This window comes from Meriones unguiculatus, chromosome 11, assembly GCF_030254825.1.
Source record: "Meriones unguiculatus strain TT.TT164.6M chromosome 11, Bangor_MerUng_6.1, whole genome shotgun sequence".
Lineage (NCBI taxonomy): Eukaryota > Metazoa > Chordata > Mammalia > Rodentia > Muridae > Meriones > Meriones unguiculatus.
Window position 1 is genome coordinate 73041802 of NC_083359.1, and position 25460 is coordinate 73067261.

General features: G+C 39.6%; 1 protein-coding gene across 1 annotated transcript in view; it reads right to left on the reverse strand.

Annotated features, from left to right (window-relative positions):
- Positions 1-701: 701 nt before the first annotated feature.
- Positions 702-25460, reverse strand: part of Rnf2 (ring finger protein 2) — a 30370-nt gene continuing 5611 nt past the window's right edge. The window contains exons 2-7 of the mRNA XM_021640027.2: positions 11402-11490; positions 9207-9367; positions 8480-8695; positions 4104-4376; positions 2986-3157; positions 702-2754 (exon numbers count right to left, since the gene is read on the reverse strand). Of these exons, the coding sequence (XP_021495702.1) occupies positions 2653-2754; positions 2986-3157; positions 4104-4376; positions 8480-8695; positions 9207-9367; positions 11402-11488 (1011 nt within the window). The 5' untranslated portion in view covers positions 11489-11490 and the 3' untranslated portion in view covers positions 702-2652. The remainder of the gene's footprint in view (positions 2755-2985; positions 3158-4103; positions 4377-8479; positions 8696-9206; positions 9368-11401; positions 11491-25460) is intronic.

Below are 25460 nucleotides of genomic sequence, written 5' to 3' on the forward strand. Positions count from 1 at the left end.
CTCTGAGTTCGAGGACAGCCTGTGTCCTACAAAGCGAGTTCCAGGACAGCAGGGTCTACACAGAGAAACTCTGTCTTGAAAAAACAAAAACAAACAAAAATCTCAAGCTAGAAGCTGGGGAGAAGGCTCAATGGAGCAGGAATGATCAAGAGACGGGCAGAGGAGTTTATGAGTGACTGATTAGGGTGTAGTTTCTGTCTGAGAAGATCGAAGTTTTAGATACAGAGGCAATTCTATCCTAACAATACAGATGGACATCCTAAACCTGAATTCCACCCCAACTCCCCTGTGGGGCGAGATTAAAATGAGCATTATGGTCTACTGTTAGCAACTGATTACTCAGAAGATTGAGGCAGGAGAATAAATTGAACCCTGGAGTTCAAGGACTGCTGAACAACAGAAACAGACATCTTGATTCCTAATTTCCCAAAAACAAGTGAAATCTGTAGATGTGGTTATGTCAATGATTACAGGAGTGTGTTACACATACCTTGAATCCTTGATTCATAACAGTATTTCTTCTGCCATCAACATTCTTCTCCCAAATCCAGCCACCAGGCCCCATAAAAACGCGCGCACACACACACACACACACACGCACACGCACACGCACACGCACACGCACGCGCACACACACTGCACTCAATGGACTACCAATTACCTCTGTATTTGGCAAAGGAGTACACATCTAATAACTTCACTAAATGATGCAAACAGTTTATGTGCTCCCATACTGACAGATAAAAACACATACATTCTCTAAGCACAAAGCTTATAGTCACAAATAACTTTCTGCTTAAAGATAAAATTTCAATTAATAACAAGGAGAATTTAGTTATTTAATACAACCACTAATCTAATATGTCACCAATAAAATCTAAGCAATTACATCACAAAACAAGAGTTCTATTAGCGGACATGCATTAATAATCTATACAATGTAACATCACCCCAGAAAAGGAACTGGATAGAAAAGTTTTTATAATTTTTGGTGGTTTTCAAATCTTATGGCACAGATTTCCAAAAAAATTGTAAAAACAGATTTCAAATATTTTCAATAAAATGGTAAAAAATTGAGTAAGCCTTTAAAGTTTTCATACTTGGCTCAAGATTTAAAACATCAAGCTGGCCCAATCTGTCTAAACTGACAGATAAGTGGTTATAATGACTAGACAGACTTTAGTTACAATGGTATTGGAGGTCTACTTCCTCCAACAAACCCAACTGGGTAAAAATTTCTCAATGCAAACATGTCTTTGTAAATACTGTGAGACTATAAACTTGGAGACATGTAGAATCAGGACAAAAATGAAAAATAAGACATAAGTCTGACTGGTCACCATAAAGCCTGTGGCTCCCAAACTAGCAACACTTTCTCAATACAAAACTAAGGATCTTTGAATGACTACCCAACTGGGTGACATCCTTCTACAGAATTGTCTCATAATATATCAAAGCAATGTTCACACTCCATTAACCTGCTTCTAGAGTGTAATTAGCAGCGCACTAAATTTATAAACACATGGCAATTCAAAACACAAAGAACTCTTCAAACAAAAGCAACCTTTCTTTTCCATTTTTAACTCTATGTGTCATGTTATTCTTGAATTCATAAGAAATTAAGAAAAGCTTTGAACATATCTTGTACTTTTCATCAAGGCTAAAGTGCAAAATATCTCCGTATCTCTGGTATTTTTAATAGAGAAAAGCATCAAACATACATAATAAAACTGAACAGTAAAAACTAATACAGAAGAAAAGAACTCTTAAATGTACATAGGAATACCTATCATCACCAACTTAAACTTTTCTTCCTTGAGTGAAATCTGTAAATGAACCATGTTCTCAAGGAACTTTGATTCTCTTCCCCATGACCAGAAATTCTAAGCTTATAGTGAAAACAAATGAAAAAAAAAAAAAAAACCAACAACAAAAAACATTGCATGACAATGGATACCAAGTTCATAAAGAACCTCTTTTTAAATGAGACATTATGTAAGAAAATACCATGAAAATAATAATCCTATGAGAATTGTTTTAAGCACAGTAAATTTGAGCCTCGGTCTTCATGAAGATACTACAGTTTATATAGAAAACTATAAATATACAAGACTCCAAGGGAAAAAAGTCAGAATACATATTGTCTAACATTCTTTAGATTAAAAAAACTTTTAAAAGGAGGAAAGATGGCTGATGGCCAACTGAACCTTAAGCCGGGCATGCTAATGCACGCCTATAACCCCAGTATGGAGTATCACTCCAAATTCAAGGCCAGCCTGGTCTACTCAGTAAGTTTGAGGCTAGCGAGGGCTTTATAATAAGACCCTTTCTCAAAAGATCAAAAACTGGAAGAAAAAGAAAAGAATAGAGAACTGTGAAAAACTCCAAGCCTAAGTGTCCTCCCCAAAGGAACCACACTTCCTATAAGCATATAACTTAGTTATACTATTAAGGGGGCGGGGAGTGCTGAATTACTAGAGTCCCTTCCAAAAAGTCTTAAATTAAGGAGAAATGAATCTAATAGTGTAAACAAGTCTGGCTCAGAAAGAAAACTGAACATATCCCAGATCTGTCCATAACAGTAATGATGGAACATCTTTAATAAAAGAAAAGCCTATAAAAAGTTCAGTCTCAGAATTGATTTCTAAAAGCTCATTTGTGCTCCTTGGTGGGTGCATAATAAAGTTCCATGGGTTTGTTCACTTTCCAGTATTTCTCACTGACCAATTCCAAAGAAAAAGAACCATTTAACACCTGAAACAAAAAGAGAGAGACAAGGTTATGAAAGTGCATGGTACGCAGTACTAGGGAGACTAACCCAAAAGCCGCAGACTCTTGTCTACAACCAACAAAGGACATCACAAAGTTAGTACCTGCTGCGCTTTCTTTCAGTCTCAGGGTCCTTATGCTCACAGACCCCACACTACTTCTTGCCACTTAGTCAAGGAGCTCCCATGTTCAACAGTCTATTACGTAAATACTCACAGTGAACTGGCCACTGGCTGTGGCTATGTAGATGGTGTACTGCTTCTCACTGGCTGTATCAAGGTTCATCTGGTTTGATTCTCCTTTGCTTCGAAGCTCTTCTAAAGCTAACCTCACAGCCAGATACTTGGATAAGTGATCAACAGTGGCATTACCTGAAGTCTTTATGTATCTAAAAGAATAAACCATCAAACATTTAATTTGTAGAGTGGATCAATAATGTTCCTAAATTTTGGAGCCAAAAGGCTATATAAAACTTGAATGTCCCACTTATTGAAAATTAATAGAAATTAACTACTCTATATAATAAGCAAAGACAGGCGATGAAAGCTCACCACGCTCACCTTCTATAACATACGCTACAAAGCAACAAATATTAAACAAGTATATACTGTACTGTACTTTATTTAAAAAAATAATAAATCAGCAAACCTTTCAATCCCAATTACTAGATTCTACTGACTGCAACAAGAGGAATAGTAAGAATAAGAGCAAACTGTCTTAAGAATAAACATTTTTGCTGGGTGTGCTGGTGTATGCCTTTAATCCCAGCATTCAGGAGGCAGGGGCAGGTAGATCTCTGTGAGTTCAAAGCCAGCCAGCCTGGTCTACAAAGTGAGTTCTTAGACAGCCAGGGCTACACATTAAACTGTGGTGGGGGTTGGGGGAGGAGATTAACATTTCTGGTTGTGAAGGTTGAAGCTGAACACGGAAGTGCTGACCCTGGGATTTTAAGCATGGTACACCATTCAAATACTCAACAAATATTTCATGTTCATTTCCACTTGGCAGCAGGCACTCGTGAGTGAGAGTTCTGGGAATTTATCCTTGCCAGTATGAAATTCAGAGACTTTATGGATTACCTTTTTCTTCATCACTTATGAGTTTGTTCCTCTGTGAAGAGAACCTTTTCATAGAAAGAATACAAAGAGGAAGAGAAAAAGAAAGGGAAAGAGGGAGGGAGGGAGAGAAAGGAAACAAGCTATCTAGGCAATACATGGAACCGAACCCTAACACTAGGAGGGAATACTGACTTTATGTCATATGCAAACTGTCCTATTAAACTCTAAATTAAACATTCTGAAACTGTGTAACCCAAAGTTAATTCACACACTTACCTTGTCTGTGCACTGTCATCCTTTTCCATAAGTGTTGGATGGGGCCTGAATACTAATTCAATTTCACTAGCACCATCCATTACTGGATCAATTGCCACTGTTGCATTGTTGTTATCAAGTTCAAGCCCAGAATCATCAGATGTTTTGGTCCGTTTGTTACTGGGGCCCGCTTCCTGATTGCTGTGTGTTGACGCATTGCTACAATGTGAGCTGTCACCATTATCTTCTGCTCCACTGCCATTTTCAATCTGTTGCTTTTTGCCTCGTTGCAATCTAATTAAGAGGAAAAAGGGAATAAAGTTTACATGACATTAGGATCTTTAAAGCACTAAACTTAAGGCAAGTTTTCTACTGAACTTTGGAAATTTTGGTTTTCTGTTTGTTTGTTAACCTTATTTTTACTTTATGTGTCTGAGTGCTTGGGCTACATGTGTGTCTTTAGCATACCATGTGCATGTAGCGCCTACAGAGATGCTGGATTCCCTGGGACTGGAGTTACAGACAGTTTTGAGCTGCCATGTGAGCTTGGAATTGGACCAAGGTCCTCTGGAAGAACAGACAGTACTCTTATTGACCAGAGAATTTGGTGAAATACATTATTTCTCACATGTCCCGCAAAGAGGCAAAAGGTTCATCATAAACAACATAAAAGGTTTAAATAGCCAGGCACCGAAGTGCACACCTTTAATCCCAGTACTCAGGAGACAAGAGGCAGCCAATCTCTTTGAGCTGATGAAGGCCAGCCTCACTTACAGAGCAAATTCCAGGACAGCCAGGGTTAGAGAGACTCTACCTCAAAAGTAAAAATGTATTCACTTGATAATTACTTTTGAACAAATAAAGACTAAAATAACGGACAAATATTACGTGACCCCACTTCTCTAAGGCACCGATTAGAAAGCAGTTAGTTGCCAGGAGGCAGGAGAAAAGTAAAATTAAAAAAAAAAAGTAGTATCATTTTTTTAAAGTTTTTTTTTTAAGATTTATTTATTTTATGTATATGAGTGTTCTATCTGCATTTACACCTGCCAGAAGAGGGAATCAGTTCACATTATAGATGGTTGTGAGCCACCATGTGCTCACTGGGAATTGAACTCATGACCTTTGGAAGAGCAGACAGTGCTCTTAACCACTGAGCCATCTCTCCAGCCCATATCATTTCTTAGTAGATATGAACTTCTGTTTTATAAGATGGATTTCCGGAGGTTGGTTGGGCAACTATTAAACATAAGTACGCTAAATAAACTGAATATTTAAACATGGTTAATATAATTTGTTAAATGTTTACTGTAATTTTAAAACATGAAAAGGTCCACATGATGGAAAAACAACCAAAAAACTAACTCAATGGCAACTTGTGACCATGTGAAGCTGAGGCAGGAAAGCTGACGTATATGTTAAGACAGCATTCAAAGAATGACATTCAGTTAAGAAAAACTAAATGATATCTAAGTAGGATGCACTGTCCTGACGGCATTATTTTACAAGTTTGACTAGCATATGAAGAATCAACAACTTAAAATTGTGGCTGGGTGTGATGGCTCACCCTCATAATCTCAGGACTGGGGAGAACGAGGCAAGAGGACTGCCACACGCTTGAAGCCATCCTGCTCTATCCAGTATACTCTAGGCCAGCAGGACTGTATGACAAGACCCTTTATCTCACAAAATGACAAAAGAACAGACAGGATGGGGCGGTGGATTATATATACTTAGCTACTAAAGTACATAAAACATATCTATATCAAAGTATTTGAAAAATTTAAAACAGAATCTAAAGTAAATACACCAGTAGCAGATACACCTAAAATTTCACACACACAAAAATTTTCCTTCTCAGTATCAGAACTGTTAAAATCCACATATCCAAAGTATTTACTGAGCAGTTAGTTATTTCAAACTCAGCATGGTTCTAAGTACTGGAGTTGTAAGAGCTGGTGTACTGATGTGCTCCATTCTCTGAGGGCTCATATTCTTAGTGTAATAGGGAACCTCAGTCAGAAAGTAAGTGCCATGGAAGAAAAGCAGGCAGGAAGGACGTATGGGTCCTAGTATAAACAGGAACGCAGCAGACTCTCAAACAAAGTAAAAGAGCTGTACCATATGCCTCATCCGAGACAAGGTTTCTGAATTAACAAACACAAATGCTCTGAGAGGCAGAATATAAGCTGAGGTGTGGGGCTGCGAGGCCACAGGGCTGGGAAGCTGTGCAATGGGGGAAGCTGTCCTGGAGCAAGAGTGAGGTCAAGGTGTGTCCAAATCTTGAGAGAGAGAGAGAAAAAGTTTTTTTTTTTTTAATTTTTTATTTATTTAGTACAAATACAATATTCTCCCTATACCCCAGCAGAGGGCACCAGATCTCATTATAGACGGTTACGAGTCACCATGTAGTTGCTGGGCATTGAACTCAGGACCTCTGGATGAGCAGTCGGTGCTCTTAACCTCTGAGCCATCTCTCCAGCCCCTTGTGGAATCTTGAGATCGGCAGGAGGACTGTTCCCTCCCTGCCCTGAACCTGCATGTCCGAGAACATGCAGCCTTATGGATGCCAACTCTGCCACCCTTGAGGTGGTCGTGTAGCTTGGTAGCCAGGTTAAATGTTAAACTTCTCTCCTTATACAGTCATGTCCAGCAAGCACCTGGAATTCCTCTCCATGCAAATAAGGCATTCACAGCACCTTGACCCTAGCCAATGATGCACACTCACCCCATAGCCCCTACTCAAGCCTCTGTTCCCCTCCATCAAATGAGCACGCACTTAGCACCCCGAGTCTACACTGCCTCCACCAGTCCCAGCTAAGCTTCCCTCCCCAAGGGCAGCTAAATGATGGAAGCAAAAAAACTGATACCTACAAGTTATCCTTTAATCTTTATACATGGGCCAAACAGGCAAAACCAGAAACTATAGAAATAGGTAACTGTGCTCCTCATGAGACAAAAGTCAACAACTATTAAGTCCTCACAACTATTGTGCTATTCTCTAAAAAGTCCATTCAACATTTAACACTGAAATTACTTTCAGAAATGCAGTTGTAATTCACAGAATGGAACTCATCTCCTAACCTTTACAGCAGAGGGGTTTTTGACCATCATACTTCAGAATCACTTAGAAGCTACAAATAGTACTTGGAGTTTCCATGTACTTGATCTGCAATGACACCTGAAGCCTTGAGATGTAAAATCTTTTCAAGCTATTCTGCTTTGAGCCATATGACAGCCATTAAACCAATGGGCCTTTTAACAGCATCTCCTACTTGAAAAATGATTATCCCTGAAAACTAGCTAAACTGTTAGATAAAAGCAGAGAAAAAGAACAGAAGTAAGCCCAGTCCTGATGTAAAGTCTTCAAACTGAATATGCTAATTTTGAAATGCTTAACTCTCCAAGAGGAGGCCAGCTATATAGCAGTATTCACTTTTAATCCCAACACTCAGAGGGCAGAAGCAGGCCAATCTCTGTGAATTCAAGACCAGCCTGGTCTACACAAGTTCCAGGAAAGCCAAGGCTCCATAGTGAGACACTGTCTCAAATATAAAGAACGATCTCTCAGCTACTGAAGAGGAAATGAATTCAGTCTAAAATTGAGCAGTGCAGCCTAGGTGTGGATGGATGGTAATTAAAGCCTGAAATTAGATGAAGTAATCTGTAGACAAGCTATTGTACTGAAAGCTGAACAAAGAATGATGCTGGAAACACTCCATTTCTAAGAATTAGAAAGAAATAAACAATAAGTTAACTTTGAAAGACTGTCTACTAACAAAACAACAACAACAAAACAAGCAGCCTCTCCCAAAATCTAGGCAAGAAAACTATTATTAAGAGAAAAAGAGAAATTGTATTAAATGGTGCCAGGTACAATGAAGTCTTCAACTCAATCAACTATTGTACTGCATATTGCATAATAACACAAAGGTCACTAATAACTTTCAAAAGGGCATCATGACAAGGTAGTAAAGATGAAAAGCTCACTAAAGGAGACTTTAAAAAGAACTAGATATATATAGACACATTCCTCTCAATGTATTTACTCCATGCAGAAGAGGCACAAGAAGACTGCTTTTATATTTATTATATATTTATATTTAGTGTGTGTGTGTGTGTGTGTGTGTGTGTGTGTGTGATACATCTGTGAGTATAGGCACGTGTGCACACATCACAGGATAACTTTTAGAAGTTGGTTCTCTCCTTGCCCTGTGGATTCAGTGGATCTCACAAGCCCTAGATTCTAGTGTTTTAAATGCAATTCCCTGGAAGTATGTATCATACCTGTAAGAAAAGGTAGTCGCACAGAACAACTACCTATCAGTGCGTTTCATGTTGCGCACTGCCTGACAGTGTCTGGACATGGTCCGCTCTCTCCCTCTCCCGGCACGCACCTGTTCAGGGCCTGGATCTTCAGCCCCTCCTCGATGCTGTGGCTGAGCGCCTGCTGGTTGTTGTGCCTGTTGATCCTGGCCAACACCCTCTCCTGATGAGCTTCATACTCATCGCGACTTGGATAAATTTTGCTGATGAGTGCATCAAAGTTTGGGTCTGGCCTTAGTGATCTTTTAGAGACCAGTTTTTTCCGGCAGGTAGGGCATTCTTTGTTGCTGAACAAAGAGAAGAAAATGTTAATCACGACAATACTACTGGGCTAAAAAGAACAATATCCAACTTCGAAATAGTTATTTTTACTTTCACAAAAAAAAGAAAAAATGTGAAACAGTTAACCAAATTCCCCTTGAAAATCAAACAAGTCAATCAAGATTTCAGAAACCTTAGCTGTACGACTGGGTGGGGTGGGCTGGGGGTGAGGAGAGGCATGGAGAAACCTGAGAGCAGGGCATGTGGGGTCACCCATGTAATCTCAGCACTTGCGAGGCTAACATAGAAGACTACATAGGAACCCAACACACAAGTGAACCACAGAGCAAGCTCCAAAGTAAGAAATACTCTATCTTAGAAGAAAGGAAACACCCTCCAATAATTAAAACCTAGACACTACCCTTCTTAGGAAAAGTTCTGATTCACAAATATTTAATAGGCAATATATTTCTCAAACTCCAGAAAGCAATGCTGTGCTGCAATCTAAGGATCCAGTAAAAATACATTCCAACATACCCACTTCTAAGGGCTGTGATAATGCAATCTGCACAAAACCGATGTAAACACTCCTTTGTAGTCATGGTGTTCTTCAACATATCCAAACAAATTGGGCACATTAATTCACTGTGTAGACTTCTAGGTGAAACCACAATTTCCAAGCCATCTGTTATTGCCTCCTGTAAAAGAGTGACTACTTAATCTTTTTTAAATTACTGACAAACTCAAACATAAAAGTACTGAATATCATAACAATGAATACCTATGTACCTATCACCCAAGTCATCACCATGGTCAATTCACAGCCAATTTTGTCTTAGCTAAAATATTCCTCCAGGTTCTTGAACCCTACCACCACTGCATTATTTAAATGCCCTTAATGCTAAAGGTAGGTGTGTGTGTGTGTATCTAACTGGTAGAATATACAGATATCATACATGATATCCTTGGTTCAACTTCTAAAACATACACACACAGGCACAGGGGGAGGGAGAAAGAGAGAGAGAGAGAGAGAGAAAGAATGAGAATATTAGTCTCAGGAAAATTAGCCTGCCTGGTTTATGTGGTGCTAGGAATAACCAAATGGCTTTGTCATGCTGGAGAGTCACTCTTATTAACTGAGTTACATACCCAGCCCAGAATTATAAAACATTTTGAGGAACAGCACGAGCTACTTAACTTATAAAAATTGTGTAAATTTAAGATGAAAGAATTCTTAGGGTTTGGTTAGACCTAACCTCCTTATCTTGCAAGTAAAAAAAAAAAAAAAAAAAAAGTATTAAACAATAATCAAGTCACACAGCTAATTACTATGAACAGGACTACTAAGGACTGCAACCTGGAATTATAAGCCTTTCCTCCCCTAAATTGCTTTTGATCAGGGTACAATAGAAACAGAATTGAAACATCAGACTACAGTTGTAAGGCAGCATTTGAGAGGCAGAGGCATGATAATCAAAAAGTTCAGGGTTGCCGGGCATGGGGGCACACACCTTTAATCCCATCACTTAGGAGGAAGAGGCAAGTGGAGTAAGAGCCCAACATGGTCTGCAGGTCAAGTCCAGGACAGCCAGGGCTAGGGCTATTACACAGAGAAACCCTGACTCGTAAAACACAAAACAAACAAAAATGTTCAACATATCCTCTGCTACAAAGTAGTTTGAAAACACCCTGGGAAACATGAGATTGTCTCAAAATTGTTTAATTCCAATGAAAGCATCTAAGTTTTAATAGTGTAAAATATATCATTTAAGAATCACCTTTGAGAACCCTGTGGCTCGCCCTTCTGGCCATAAGTATACTGCTAAAGAAAGCTCAAAAAAACAAACAAAAACCAAACAAACAAACAAACAAAAAATCAGCGTTGTGGCTGGGCATGGCAGCACTTGCCTGTAATCCCGCACCCAGGGAGGCAGAGGCAGGAGGATCTCTGAGTTCAAGGCCAGCCTGATCTATAAAGCAAGTCCAGGACAGAGAAAGCCTGTCTTGAAAACAAAAGAACAACAAAAAAGAATCAACTTTGATCCTCAAAAAGTCTAATTCTTACAAAGACATTTTATACAAAAAAGGTTAAGCAAATATGGAAACACATGTATCATCTGAGTAATAACTAAGGTTCTTCACTTACTACCTAATTTCTAAGAGGTGAACGCCTCTAGATGAAATTATTCCTCTCTCTCAGTTCTCATATCCACAGCTTAAAATATACTAACAATCCCCAATATTCTACATTTTTTTCCAGACTCTAGTTATCACCTCTGCCTGTCCAACCCATGGGCAAACTTAACGTGAACAGTTTTAAGCATGTTTGCCCCAAACCTGCTATTCCTCAAATTCTTAGCATGTTTACCTTCTCACAATAGTGTCTGTTGCTCCCCCACCCCCCACTTTCCACCTGCTCCATTACTTATCACTACAAAGGAGACTTTCCCTCTATTCAATCTCTTGTATGTAATTTTATAAATATTGAGTTGTTTGGTCCCTAAAAATGTTGTAAGCTAAGACACATGAGGTTTATTCAGTATTGGTCCCCTAGTGCCTAACAGAAGCTGATATGGGAAAATGTACCATTGTTTAACGAATGAAGTGTCAACCAGATGCTACTGTTATGTAGGTTCACTATTACTATTAAGTTCTCTTTAAGTTTTCCTTTTCTACAAAGGTATCCCAGTTTATGTAATCTATTTCCCCAAAGTTACAGGAGTCTGTATTACCTGAGGTGTTCGTTGTAATTCGTACAAACTGAGTTCCCATGTTTTGCTTAATGGTTGAGTTCCATTTGTCTGCACAGCCTGAGACATTGCTAGGAACAAAAAGGAGACAAAAAGTTTTAGTATTTGAAAGGTTTTATGGTCCAAATGTGTATGTATTCCTCAAACTGGTATCCAAACTTTACAGCTTTGAAAGCAATACCTCAAAATATATCCCTTTAGACTTTAGTATCTGAGAGCACTTGGGAAGCAGCAAATACAGGCAAGCCTTTTCTTCTGAAGTTACTTATGTACACCTAGGGATTGGTTCCGTCAAAAAGGAGCACAAGTGTTTTCAAATATTCCTAAGAAAAAAGAATGAAAACCAAACACCATCTCTGTACCCCAGGCTGCTTACTGTCTGTGCTCCTGCTCCTTTCCTTCTTCTATGAACCATTTGCTACTCCCCTAAAATGTGTATCTCCTCACTTCCCTTTATGCACCATCAGGCCCTTCTTTGAAGTATATCTTTCTCCTTTCAGTTTGCCTATTCTCAGTTTGTTTCAGCTGAATCCATCACTGGGAAAGTTTAAAATAGAAAACCCAATCTCTAGTGTATTGAGAGGTCAATCACATCAGAGAGATGCCCTTTGGGGAAAATCCAAAAGCTACACAGGAGGCTCTAGCATTACTGGTCAGGGCAAATCAGCCACATGGACGGCAGTAGGAAAATTCCAGACAGCTTCTTTCATAATTCCTATTTCCTATACAGGATCATTATTAGGAGAAACCTCTAGCTTCCCACTTCTCTCTAGGGAGGGAAAAGAAGAGTACTGTGTATGTCCCCAATAAACCAACTTTCCTGGGGTCTACCCAAAGAATAGGCTTCTGACTGGCCTATCTCAAAAATGTTAACATGAAGCAGGCAGCCCAGGAAGGCTCACTGACAACTCAGATGGAAACACACATTCCCTGTTCTTTGTTGCAGCATAAAAACAGCAGATGGAAATAACCTCAGCTCCTTAGCATCTCTCTGGAGCAGGAAGCAGTGATCTAATAAATCTGGTAAATAAATACTACAGTCTTGCCTACTTTCCGTGGCGCAGGGATATGGAATACCCCTCTAGCTGTTCAGGACAAACAAATCACACAGAGTAGAATATAGACTAGAGAGGTGTCTGAGTACTACTCTCTTGAGAAGGGCCAGCCTGTGAAGACTGAGAAAGGCAGCCACTTACTCTGCTACGTGGACATCAAGAAACTAAACAGGAAATTCATTCCAAAAAAAAAAAGGAACATAAATCACCAGCAAATGGCTTTGCTTAACTGACGTAAAGTTTATGTACCAGAGAATTAATAGTCAGAGACATGCTCATCAAGCTCAGGAGAATAATGCACAAACAACATAAAAAATTCAACAAAGAGAGGGGTGCGGTGCACACGCTTTTAAACCCAGCACTTGTAATGCAGAGGCAAGTGGATGTTCATGAGTTCCAGGCCAGCCTGGTCTACAAAGTAATTTCTAGGACAGGCAGGGCTATACAGAGAATATACAGAAAAACCTTGTCTCAAAAAAAAAAGAAAAGAAAAAAAAAAAAAAACGAGGAAAAAAATTCAACAAAGAAAAAAAAAAACTACTAAAAACCACCAAACAATATAATTCATGGCACTAAAATAAAATATCTGAACTAAAAAATTTTCACTAGACTGTAACAGCAGGCTAGACTAAGCAAGGTGAAGAAAAGGATCAGTAGCATGAGGTATGAAGGAAGCAAAAAGTCCAAGAGTCACAGGACACCATGGAGAGAACCGATGGCTGCATAATGGAAGCTCTGGAAAGGAAAAAGAAAATAGGAACAAAAGCTTAAAGAAAACATGTTCTCTGGCTCATAACTGCCATGACAAGCACTGCTCTCTTCTGCCATGTCCATGACAGACTAACACACTTCTGCCACCAGGAGCCTAGGTCAATCCTTCCTGCCTCATTTGCTTAGGTTATTTAGGCCAGTGACACAACTAAAACTGAAAGGAAGCAGGGTCATTGTACTGACAAAACCTGGTAAAAGGATTAGAACCTTGGAACTGGCTTATGGGAGAATTTTGGAAAATTTTAGAGAAGCTGGCAGGAAAAATTTACAACAATATAAGCAAAGCTTCATGAGTGAATTTGGTAGGAACTCAAAAAGTTCAATAAACAACAGGAATGCAGAGAGCAAAGGTGAAGCTCACGAGTTTCCAATTAGAGAACATTCATGTTACATTCTCACAAGGACGTTGCCTATGATGTCTATGGGTTTAAATTTTATTAAGGGCTAAGTTTAACAATGACAAGCTAATTAAGTTGGAAGGAAATTTTTCAATGCATGACAGCATTCAGCCTTTGTTATTGCTGGCCATGTTTTAGCTGAGTTTACAATAACTGAAGCCAAAGGTAGAGCAAAAAGATTTACCTGCCGTGAAAATAAGTGAATGAAAGGTGTGGACAAGAATAGTGTGTCAGGCTGGTGGTATCCCAAAACACAGAAGACTGCAAATTCAGGGCCAGGGAAATGATTCAGTAGACAGCCACCAAGCCTGACAACCTGAGTTCAATCCCCTGGGGCACAAGGTGGAAAGAGAGGATGATTCTCACACCTTGTTCTCTGATTTCCACACTTGCCACAATGCAGACATATGCATACTCATGCAAAAACACAGAATAGATTTAAAACTCATTTAAGAAAAGATTATCGTGCCAGGCAGTGGTGGTGTACACCTTTAACCCCAGCACTGGGGTAGCAGAAGCTGATGGGTGGATCTCTCCAGCTTCGTCCAGTTCAAAGCCAGGCAGAGAAGCAGTGAGCCTCTTTCTCAAGAATGGCGGGGAAAAGGCAAATAACAAATTTAAAACCAGCCTGTTCTGCACAGCAAGACTTGCAGGCGTGGAGTGGGGGTGCTGTTTAGATAATGGCATTAAAAGGCCACCAAGCACACCACACTGGGATGATGGAAAAGATAAGCCAGGAGCACCTCGGAGCCAGGAAAAAAGATAAAGCCAGGAGCACCAGATCCCACCCAGTGCAGGCTTCAGGGTGCAAAACTGTAAGCCTGTGGGAGTTCCCTTGGGAGACTACTATGTAACTGCATGAGGACAGTATTTCCCCTCACACTTCAGCAGCCTCAGCACTCAGAGGCCACTTGGAACCATCGTCTAAGGCAGTGGTTCTCAACCTGTGGGTCACAAACCCTTTGAGGATTGAAGGACCTTTTCACAGAGGTCATCTAAGACCATAGAAAAGCAGAGATTTACATTAAAATTCGTAACAGCAGCAAAACTACAGTTCTAAAGTAGCATAATTTTATGGTCGGGGTCACTTCAACATGTAGAACTGTATTAAAGGGTCACAGCACTAGGAGATTGAGAACCACTGGTCTAAGGCAACCCAGATACAGATAAAGCTGGTGACACAGCTGAGCACCCATGGTGCTGCCTTAGTGGGCATGCAGAATTCAGCCACTCTAGTGTCCAGGGAATAGAGCCACTATAAGGTCCACGGATCATCTCCCAGCAAGATTTCAAAGGAAGGCCTAGAAGGCTAAGCAAACAATTTGTGGTAGGCTCAGGATCTCTTCAGGCGGCCCCACAATGGGTAATGTAGGGAACCCTGGGATAACGAAGGAACATGGGCCACCTAGCTATAGAAGAATGCTGCAGGTTCAAGTTTAGTCCATGCCCACGAGTTAGACCTCGTGGGACACATGAAAAGGCTATAAAGGCAGCATGGCCCAGTATCTGTGCAGCTCAAACCACAACACTACATGCCCCAGGCGCTGGATGTGAGCCAATCGGATTAACCGCCCCGCTGAACTCCAGTCCTGCTTTGAGCCCATTCTTCCTTAATATCCTTGCCCCTCCCTTTTCCAGTAGGCCTGTTTACTGACAATGTATACTGGACATATTTAATTTGATGTATTTACATTTGTGTTATGACTAAATATCTGACAGAAACAGCTTAAGGGAGGCATTTATTCAGGAGGTAAGTGACGTTATTTAGAAATGTTCACCTGCAATTGGAAGAATGGCTGCATTTTCTAGCTGTCGCAAGACATTAATACACATTTAGTGCTTCAAAATAACGTTAATTTATTCTCTTACAGGTCCGGAAGCCAGAAGTTATACTTCAGTTCTACAAGTGTTGGCAGGGCTACTCTTTCTCAATTCGACATTGTCATCTACAAAGTTTACACTGCAGAAATACAGACTTGAGTTTTAAATTTTTTATCTGGGGGCTGGAGAGGTGTCTCAGAAGTAAAGAACACTGGTTGCTCTCCGAGTGGTCCTGAGTTCAATTCCCAGCAACCACATGGTGGCTCATGATTGTGTATAATGGGACCACATGCAGGCAGAACACTGTATACATAACAAATAAATCTTTTGTTTAAATCCATGATTGTATTGTCCCTCATTCCTATATGTGTTGGGTTGCATGGAGCACATGGGGACAGGGGTGCTCTACGGAAGTATGTTACCGATTTCAACTTCAGATAAATGCATTCCTTGGTGTGTGGCCACATCATTTCAATCTCGGTCTCTATGATCACTGCCTCCCCTTCTGTAGCTCTAGCCTCTCAGTGGCCTGCTCTTATAAGAACATGTATTGGCTTTCAGGAATACCTGGGTAATCCAGTAGAATCTCCATTTCAAAATTGTTGATTTAATTATATATGCAAAGGCCCTCTTTCTGAGTAAAGTAACACTTACCCTTCAGAGACTTTAACATGAATATATTTTCAGCCATCACACCAATCACAAAAGTAACACAGCAATGATATAACTAATTCCCCTCAAAGAGCACTTACAGCTATCAAAGCATTCTCTCACTTGAGCACAACAAAGTAAAACAGAACGTCCTCTATTTCTAACAAAGACATTCATGATTTCACTCCACGGTTAGTGTCCTTTCTAAAGAGCAAAACACCGGTCACTTCAAATCCATTCTCCCATCTCTAAGTCTTTCCTTTACATTTCTTGCATTATATTATACAACATGCAGATGAGCAACTAATTAAAGTAATGCTTATTTACATGATAAAGATGTTAATTTTAGAAATTACTCAAAACTAGGCAAACTAGGGAAGAATAAGAAATTCAAAGTAAGCAGTCCAACTGCCATCTTAACCCTGCCTGCAGCAGCTGTCATCTCATACACACCACTGTCAGCGCTCTAATCTAAAGCTGTGCATACAAGTCAGACACCAATCTCTGTAAGCTCCTCAGGACACAAAGAAGGGGCTCTTCATTTTTCAAATGAAAAGCTTACTGTTTTCAAACTAAACATCTGGAACACTCACTCACCTACCTAAATTACTACTGCATTAGCTAGAACTTTTTAAGCAGCACCATTAATTCTTAACTGGACTGTAGTTCTTTTGTACTTTATGAAACACAGAAAAGAAACTATTCAGATTGACTTTCCAAATCTTCATTATCCAGTATTAAGTTTTCTGAGCACTGTAGACTGTTCAATGTTTTAAAGGCTCTCCACAATTAAGCTATACATTACAAGGAAAATAAGTATTTTAAAAGATTTTCAAGGTTTCACTGAAAATGTACACTCACAAAACCGTTATTCTGCATACAGCATCCCACTATACTCCTGCACCACTATCTCATCTCTAACGCTGAGCCTACCCACAGAGACATATTACTGATGATCTAATTCAGTCTTTCTCTCGGTTTCGGGATACACCTATCAAGGCCCAGCAATGCTCAGCACTAGCTACCCAGCAGCAGTCTTATTTTCCTTCTGTCCCTTTGCCTAACCATAAGCTGGCAGACCCATAGTAAAAACAGTGGGTAAACATTTACTAGAGGCTTTCCCCATGACAGGAAACAACTGCAATATAGGTTTCCACACAACCTGATGAATACTGTAAGGGCGCAAAGACATAATCAAACAGGAGGGGAAGAAAATCAGACCAGGCTCCCTGGAGGAAAGGACTCCTCCTTGGAGAAGGGTAACTAAGTAATTAAGTGAGGAGAGAAGGCCAGGACAAGAAGAAACAAAAGCAACACTCAGCAAGGTGAGGCGTTCCAGAGCATTCATCATGTCTGAGTTGGGCTCAGTGTGACTATGCTCTGCTGCAAACCCACTGCTTGTGAGGCTGAGGCAAGAAAACCATGAGTTTGAGGGCAAACTTAGCAACAAAAAGAAATGTGTCAAAAGAGGTAGGCAGAGTAGCAGGTAGTAAAGCTGAAAACGGAAACTAGACTGCTGTAAAAGGGTACACGTAAGAAAGAGCCATAGCACAATAACATGGTCAGACTGGAAGTTTAGGCAGAAAGAGAGAGAAAGAAAATAAAGGAAGGAAGGAAGGAAGGAATAGAGAAAGAGAGAAAGAGAAAGGGAAGAAAGAAAAAAGAGAAAGAGAAAGAGAGAGAGAGAGAGAAAGAAAGAAACACTCATGTACTAACATTCAAGGGAGAAACAAACAAACAAACAAAAATGCTGTAGTAGAGCTACTAGTAGTAACAACCAATTAGGTAGAGCAGAACTAAAAACAAAACAAAACAAAACACGAACAACACAACTTTGGATGGTTAAAAACACATACCATACAGGAAATGAGAAAGAAAACAGTAAACGGCCCCCAAACTTGTGACTGTGTAGGTGCTGATGCTAAAAAGAGTACAACAGGGAATGGTATTTTTACAATTTCTATTCTAAACACAGTAATGTTCTAAAACCAAGTAGACAAAAATTTAACTAATTAAAAAAAGAAATAAAAGACACCCAACGCAAAAAGCAATCCTTTTCAGATGCTATCATCTGATATGAAGACAACTGAAAATTCCACTGCACTGTAAAACCTAAGTTAATAAAATCAGTTGAATAGAAATGCAATGCACTAAGAATGATATAAAAAGGAAATAAAACAATTCCAAGTACATTCTCTCTCTCTCTCTCTCTCTCTCTCTCTCTCGTGCTTGCCAAGCATATATAAGGCACTGGGTTGAATTTCAAAAACAAAAAGTAAGTCGTATATACTACAAAACTATATTCCAGTCAGCAGTGAAATAATATACACAAAGGTACATTACAAGACATCACGTAGGAACATCAGACACATTTTAATACACAGATACACTGATGTTCACACAGTTACCCAAAAATTACCCAATGACTCATTTCTTGGTAGTTTTCCAATTTTAAATTGTGTATTATTCAAAAATAAATTTAAGCAATAATAACAAAAATCTATACATTCAAAATCACTTAAAAAAAAAAAAAAAAAAAGTAAAGCCAGCCAGGCAAGGTTATGAATGCCTCCCACTCGGGGAGGCAGAGGCAGGCAGATTTCTGTGAGTTCGAGGCCAGCCTGGTTTACAAAGCAAATCCAGAGCACTCAAGGCTACACAAAGAAACCAGGTCTCGGATGGATGGATGGATGGATGGATGGATGGATGGATGGAAAGCCAAATGTGGTAACACACATCTGTAATCAAAACCCTTAAAAGGCAGGGAAGAAAGACTACAAATACAAAGTTTAGGACCAGCTCACCTACCGGAAGCTCCAAGTTAGCCAGAACCAAGCAGCAGAGCCCCATATCAAAAAGCTGGCACGGTAGCCCAAGTGCTTAATCTCAGAACTCAGGAGGCAAAGAGGCAGGTACAGTCAAGGTCAGCTTGGTCTTACATACCAAGTTAAGGTTCAGCCAGGGCTGCACAGTGAGACCCTGTACCAAAAACTTAAAAAAAACAGTAAAAGAAAGGAAAGGCTAGAAGAGTTGACTTTTAAGAAAATGAAACTACTCAAGCTAAATCAACACAACCTTTCAAGATCCCAATGAGCACCGCCACCACCACCCACCATCCAGAATCACGGAAGTCAACTCTGGTGAGACAGCTCAGAGTCAAGAGTACTTCCTGCACCGGTGCAGGACCCAGTTCCCAGAACCCACACCAGGCAGATCACAACAACTTGTACCACCAGCTCCAAGGGCTCTGACACCATCTGGCCTCAAAGAGCGAGCACCTGCATGCAGGTTCACACACATACACATAACTGAGTCCTATTTATGAATCTAAAACATCAAAAATAATCATAAAGCCCACTTCGAAATTCAGGCAGAATCAACAGACCTAGAATAACCAAAATAATATTGAGACAGGAAAACATTAAAGAATTTCTTTGTCCAAAATTTAACACAAAGCTGCATCACTCAGAACGATGTGGGTTGGAGATGGCGCATAGCTATGGAGTCAGTATTATCCAAACTGGGAGGGGAGAGATAAATCTGTTCAACAAATACTTAGAAAATCAAGTATCTGCTTGCAGACAAAGGAAGTTGGACCCAAATCTTACTATATACACAAACACTTACTATATACACAAACCCAACACTGGATTCTGCAATGCTGTGGGCTGAGATATCAAAGGCACAGAGGGGAAAAAAAAACTATCAAGAATAAAAAACCAACCTATAAAAACTTATCCACAGACATTTCTCCAAGTACAATAAACACAGACAAAAGGGGGCTCACTATTATTAGACAAACACTATTAAAAGCTACCTCTCCTCCCTCTCCCACATCTGCATCAAAAGCACTGAAGGTCTCGCTAGCTAGCTTTCTCCCTCCGTTTCATTCAGCTTTGTAGAGTACTGCCGCCACTAGGTGGAGACAATCTGGTTAACAGGAATGCTGGCTACTGAAATAGGAGTAAGGACAAACCTTCCCCACTAATGGCAAAGAAACCCAGCGTCTTAGTTTTGGGGTCAACTAAGGCCAGCACTCTAGCTGAAGATCCAGTCTCCCTGTTCATAGATGGACAGTAAGTAGCCTCAAAAGCATTTTTCAACGCTCTACAGAACAGAATTTGCCTCATTCTCTTGAGCTCAGATGATGTATCTCTTTCAAAATGAACACCCCAACCATTATCCCAACCATTACCTGACATCTTTTCTTTCCAAAGAAAGGCAAAAAGAAGCAAATCCACAGAAGGCAGGCACAGTAGCTCACACCTGTAACCCAAGTGCAAGAAGACAGGAGCAGGAAGATCAGGAGTTCAAGAACAGTCTTGGCTACATAAGAATGAAGTTTAAGCCCAACCTGAGCTAAACAAAATATGTATGCATAGAGCTTTTAAGTCATAACGAAGGCTTTCTACACTTTCACCTTATAGAGAATATTTAGCCTATACTCCTCCATGTCTGTCTACATTTAGATTTAAACTAATGAGTTAGTTATAGGTTTTTACCTGAATTTTATCCTTAGTGCTACAGGCTGTAAATAAGGTTCTTTTTTTTTTTGTTCCTGTGCAGTTTGGAAGTTTGGAGGGGTTTTGCCTAACTTGACCAGAACCATCCAGTTTTGTTTAATTCATTTTATATGTCTATCCTTTTGCCAAGCCCAAGTCACATTCTTGATCTGCCTGCTAGGATGAGTGCTGGGATGCAGAGTGCCATCGCACCCGGCTGACAAGTAACATTCTTTACCCTGGTACTTTACCACCTACTTCTCATATGCCAGTAAGATTGTTTTTATCTCTTCAAAATCAAATCAAACTATTGATCCAGTTCAGCACACCGCATGTGATAGCAAGAAAAATTGGTATTCCAAAATTATTTCTTGGGAAGAGGAATGTGCATTAAGGGGCTAGCTGCTCAGCTGCTAGAGTTCCTGCCTAGCACTGACTTCAACCCCCAGAGCTGCAGAGTGGGCAGGAGCAACAGCAGGAGTCCTACATGAGACATCTAGATCTACAAGCTGAAATGTAACAAGGCAGAAAAACAGACCAACTGTCCTATGTTTCTGGAGACAGTATATAGTGTTGAAAATTATATTTGTAATAAGAGAATAACCTAAGCATAACATGGTGGCATACACATTTAGTCCCGGGAAGAAGAGGATAGCTGACCTCTTAAGTTCAAGGCCAGCCTGGTCTACTGAATGAGTTCTAGGACAGCCAGGGCCGCACAGAGAAACCCTGTCTTAAAAAATGATGATGATGATGACGATAAAGTAACCTAAAAACATACTTCAACTTAAAAAGCTAAGGGGAAACAATAACCCTTTTGGAAAGCAGCTAATAGTTAAAATTTACATTAAAAAGTCATGTTTTTAAGACTATAGTCTCAGTCTAGGGAATACTACTACTACTAAGTAAACAAGTCTGTCCTGTGATCCTTGCACTCTGGACGCTGAGTCAGGATAATTTAAAATTTTGAAGCCAGCACAGGCTTTTGTTTTAGAGGCAACTGTTATAGGTAATACATACACTGCTTACCACTCTTTTTGTTTTGTTTTTTTTACAAAATCTTATTTAGGGAGGGTGGGATTGGGAGGGAATGAGGGAGTGGCTACAGCTGGGATACAAAGTTAATAAACTGTAACTAATATTAAAAAAATAAAATAAATCATTTAAATTTAGCTTAATAAATAAAAAATGGAATATTTAATAATAAGGTACTTGAAGCAACATAAAAGACTTACTTATCTCATGAGAAAACTAGAAATTTTATGAAATAAGATAAAGTGATATAGAACCAATACAAGAGGCTCCAGTAGTGTGTATATGCGTGTTTATCAAGTATATACATGAGCATACATTCGTGATGCCTACTAAAGCAAAACTCTGGATAGTCAATTAGGGGTGTGCTGGTGGTACTACTGCAGGGAACAGAACATAGAAGCACATTAGACAAGTGAGCTCCCAATGACTCATATCCTCAGCTCAGGCTTTTTATTTGTTTGTGTGTTTACTTATTTTTGGTTTTATAATAAGGTAACCTAAAAACATACTGGGGTCACAGGCATGTGCCACCATGCCCGGCTCATCTCAGGCTTTTATTTTAGAACTTTTTCCTCCTATTTTAGTTTTTTGGCTAAGGATCTTACTAGGTAGGTCAGGCCAGTCTTGAACTTGTGATATTCATGCCTCAGCCTTTGGAGTACAAAGATTATAGGTTTATGTTACAATACCCCAAGAGGTTTTCATAATCTTGACAGAGTTCTTTAAGCTGGCACACCCGTTAAGGCCATCACTGGAGGCAGAGGCAAGTGGATTTCTATGAATTGAAGGCCAGTCTGTTGTACACAGCAAATTCTGGGACAGTCGGGGAGGGTACATTGGGAAACCATTTCTCAAAAATGAAGAAAACATTAAAAAAAAAAACTTTAAGAGAAAAATATAAAAACTGTAGTTTTTATAGAATATTACAGAAAATGATAATAATCTAATGAAAAATTCATGGGGGTAGAACAGTGGCTCAGCAGTGAAGAGCACTTAACTCTCTTGCAGAAGATTCCAGTTCAGTTCCCAGCACTAACAACACACTTACAACCATCCACCACTTCAATTCCAAGAGACCCAATGTCTTCTGACCTCCGTAGGCACTAGGCACACACCTACATGTAGGCAAACACAATCATACACGTAAAGTAAATCTTTAGAAAACAAATTCCTGTTGCTCTAGGTAGCAATCCATTCTCTCATCAACACAACTGGGGTCAGGCTAGGTGGCACAGGCCTATATTCCAGTCCTCAGGCTTGCCTGAGCTCAAGTAAGTTTAAGCTAACCTGAGCAACTTGGTGAGACCTCTCAGAAGAAAAGCAAAGGTGGTACTTCTGGACAATCAAGGTGAAAGAACAGTTACGTTAATTTGGTAGCATGAGCTTTGGGACGCTACAGCTTGCACTGTAAATCTTTTGGGGAGAGGTAATGGAGGCTGGAACTGAAGATATTCCTGCCTCAGCCTTCCTCGGTGCTGAAATTAACACTATCTCCCTCCACCTAACAAAAATCCCACAAATTCATAATTCTTAATGTTTTCTGAATCTATAGCCCCCACTAAGAATCTGATGAAAATGAAGACCCTTCAACACAGAATATCGATAGTTCCTCCCCTTCCTGTTCCACCCTTACAACTGTCTATCAAATATGGAAATCCAAAAACTTTAGTCATAAAGCTATCACCAAGATGCAAGCCACAAATAAATGAAATTCCTTTTCTTCACATACATTCCTACTTACAAATGGTTTTGTTGACTTTATAAAAAAAACTGTCATTTACCTATATTAACTTTTATTATCTTTACAAATACTCCATCAGGTCAACTGGGCAGGCATACAGACACATGAATACACAAACATACTCAGATCTGACAAGATCTGCTTATAATTAAAGCGAGACCTGGAAACCAGGCGAGTCTGTCCCCTCACCATCTTTGATAAATGCTGGCTGGTTACTGAGCCTAGGGCCTCCGGCAAGGGAGGCGCTAGCGTTACCTCTGAGCTATAATCCTAGCCCTACAAACCAAGTCTCTCACCCCCAACTCTGAAGCTCCTTCTTCTACACACATTACCTTTCTGTAATATACAGAAACCCTTTTAGAAGACATTTGGCTGAGTTCCATGACAGCCCACATGCTGAATTAAATTCGGCATAGAAAATAGTGTAAATAATGAGACTTTGATATTATTACTGGCATGGAGACATACATCTTTTTAAAAGTAAACAATTAGTTTCAAATCAATATATGTGTGTGGTGGAGGAAACAGGCAGAAAGTCAAAACAAAGTACTATATAGGATCCATACATTTCACAATAGCTAAGGAAACAGCCATCAATACAACAATAAGGAAATAAAGGAGAATTGATGGTAAAATATGCCAAAAACAAAGGGAAATTTGTTTTCTCTTCTACAAATAGCATAAACTATTAAGAGGTAAGGCTAGATAGGAAGCCACTGAAGAGAACTCTTAATTAAAAGTGTGATGGGGAGGCTGAAGAGTAGCTCTCTCCAAATGAACTGTGGCTTCTGACTGAGGGGCAGGCCATGGAGAGTATGACCATGTGCCATATATAAAATACAAAGTGGAATTTTTAATTCTTTTATTTTTGATTTTTTGGAGGGAGAGGTTATAAGGGGGCAGACACTGAAGGCCTGGAATGTGAATGTCATGGGGTGTATGATGTGAAACTCATGGAATCAATAAAACTGTTATGTTGAAAAAAAACAGAAAAAGGTAAGAAAGGCTTTTTTTTTCAGCCACTGAAAAAATAATTACCACTAGTTCAGAAATATAGCCAATCAGAAATCTAAAGCTGCTTTTTTATCATTTGCTAGTGCTATAACTGCTTCAATTAACTAAAGTGAATTGTCACCTCCAGAAAAACTACTCAAACTATTTTTGAATGACCTTGAAAGAAGGAAGTATGTCTGCAACAGTTTATTCCCATTATCCACTAAAAAAGAAATTACCCAAACATCCATATACACAGCACTAGACTTAAAGTACAAGGTCACGAGTTTTTACAATTTGCATAAGGTATAAAACAGTTAATATGTATGACAAAATTGAGATAGCTCACAAAAAACAGCTTTCACAGGAGATGGTGGATACAGAAAATAAAGGTGGCTTTGATCAGAACATAGGATAAAAATAATACTAGTCATTAAGCTTAGCTCAGCAGAGAACCAGCAAGTTGGCTGTGATGTCCTTGGGCTCCCAGAACGCATGCCTCATCTGTTGCTGCATGTAACACACTGTACAATAGTTTCCTTGTCACGCCCACTTACACTGAACTCCTTTAGGACAGACCCTTTCATGTATTTTTCTATTTCCAATTCCCAGCAAAATGGTCTGGCACACAGAAAATGATGAATGTTTTTTGAAAGGGAAGATAAGAGCATGGTTTCCTATTAAAATTATTGTATTTTATCATGTACCATTTGTGCAGGTCTTTTATTCACTGTCTCAATCCTAACACCACCCTCCTAAAATACAGTCTAGGGTGACAGTAAAATTATTCACTCATATTTAATGATTCCTCTGTCAGTACAGTTCCTGTTAGGTTTCACTAATAAAGATAGTAAAATGGAGATTGGAAGACAAGGAAATGGGCCTTTTAAGTTGCTGTTAAATTCAAACTGTAGTCAGTCCCTAACTGAGGTGGCAGTAACTGGCTCTAGGCCTCACTTCTTTGAAGACTTCCAGAACCAGCCATCATATGTCCTATAAACCAACAGCTGACCTGTAAAAGGACTTACTTTTATTCCCTTGTTCAACTGTTGTCTCCGAGGCTTACTGCCTCCT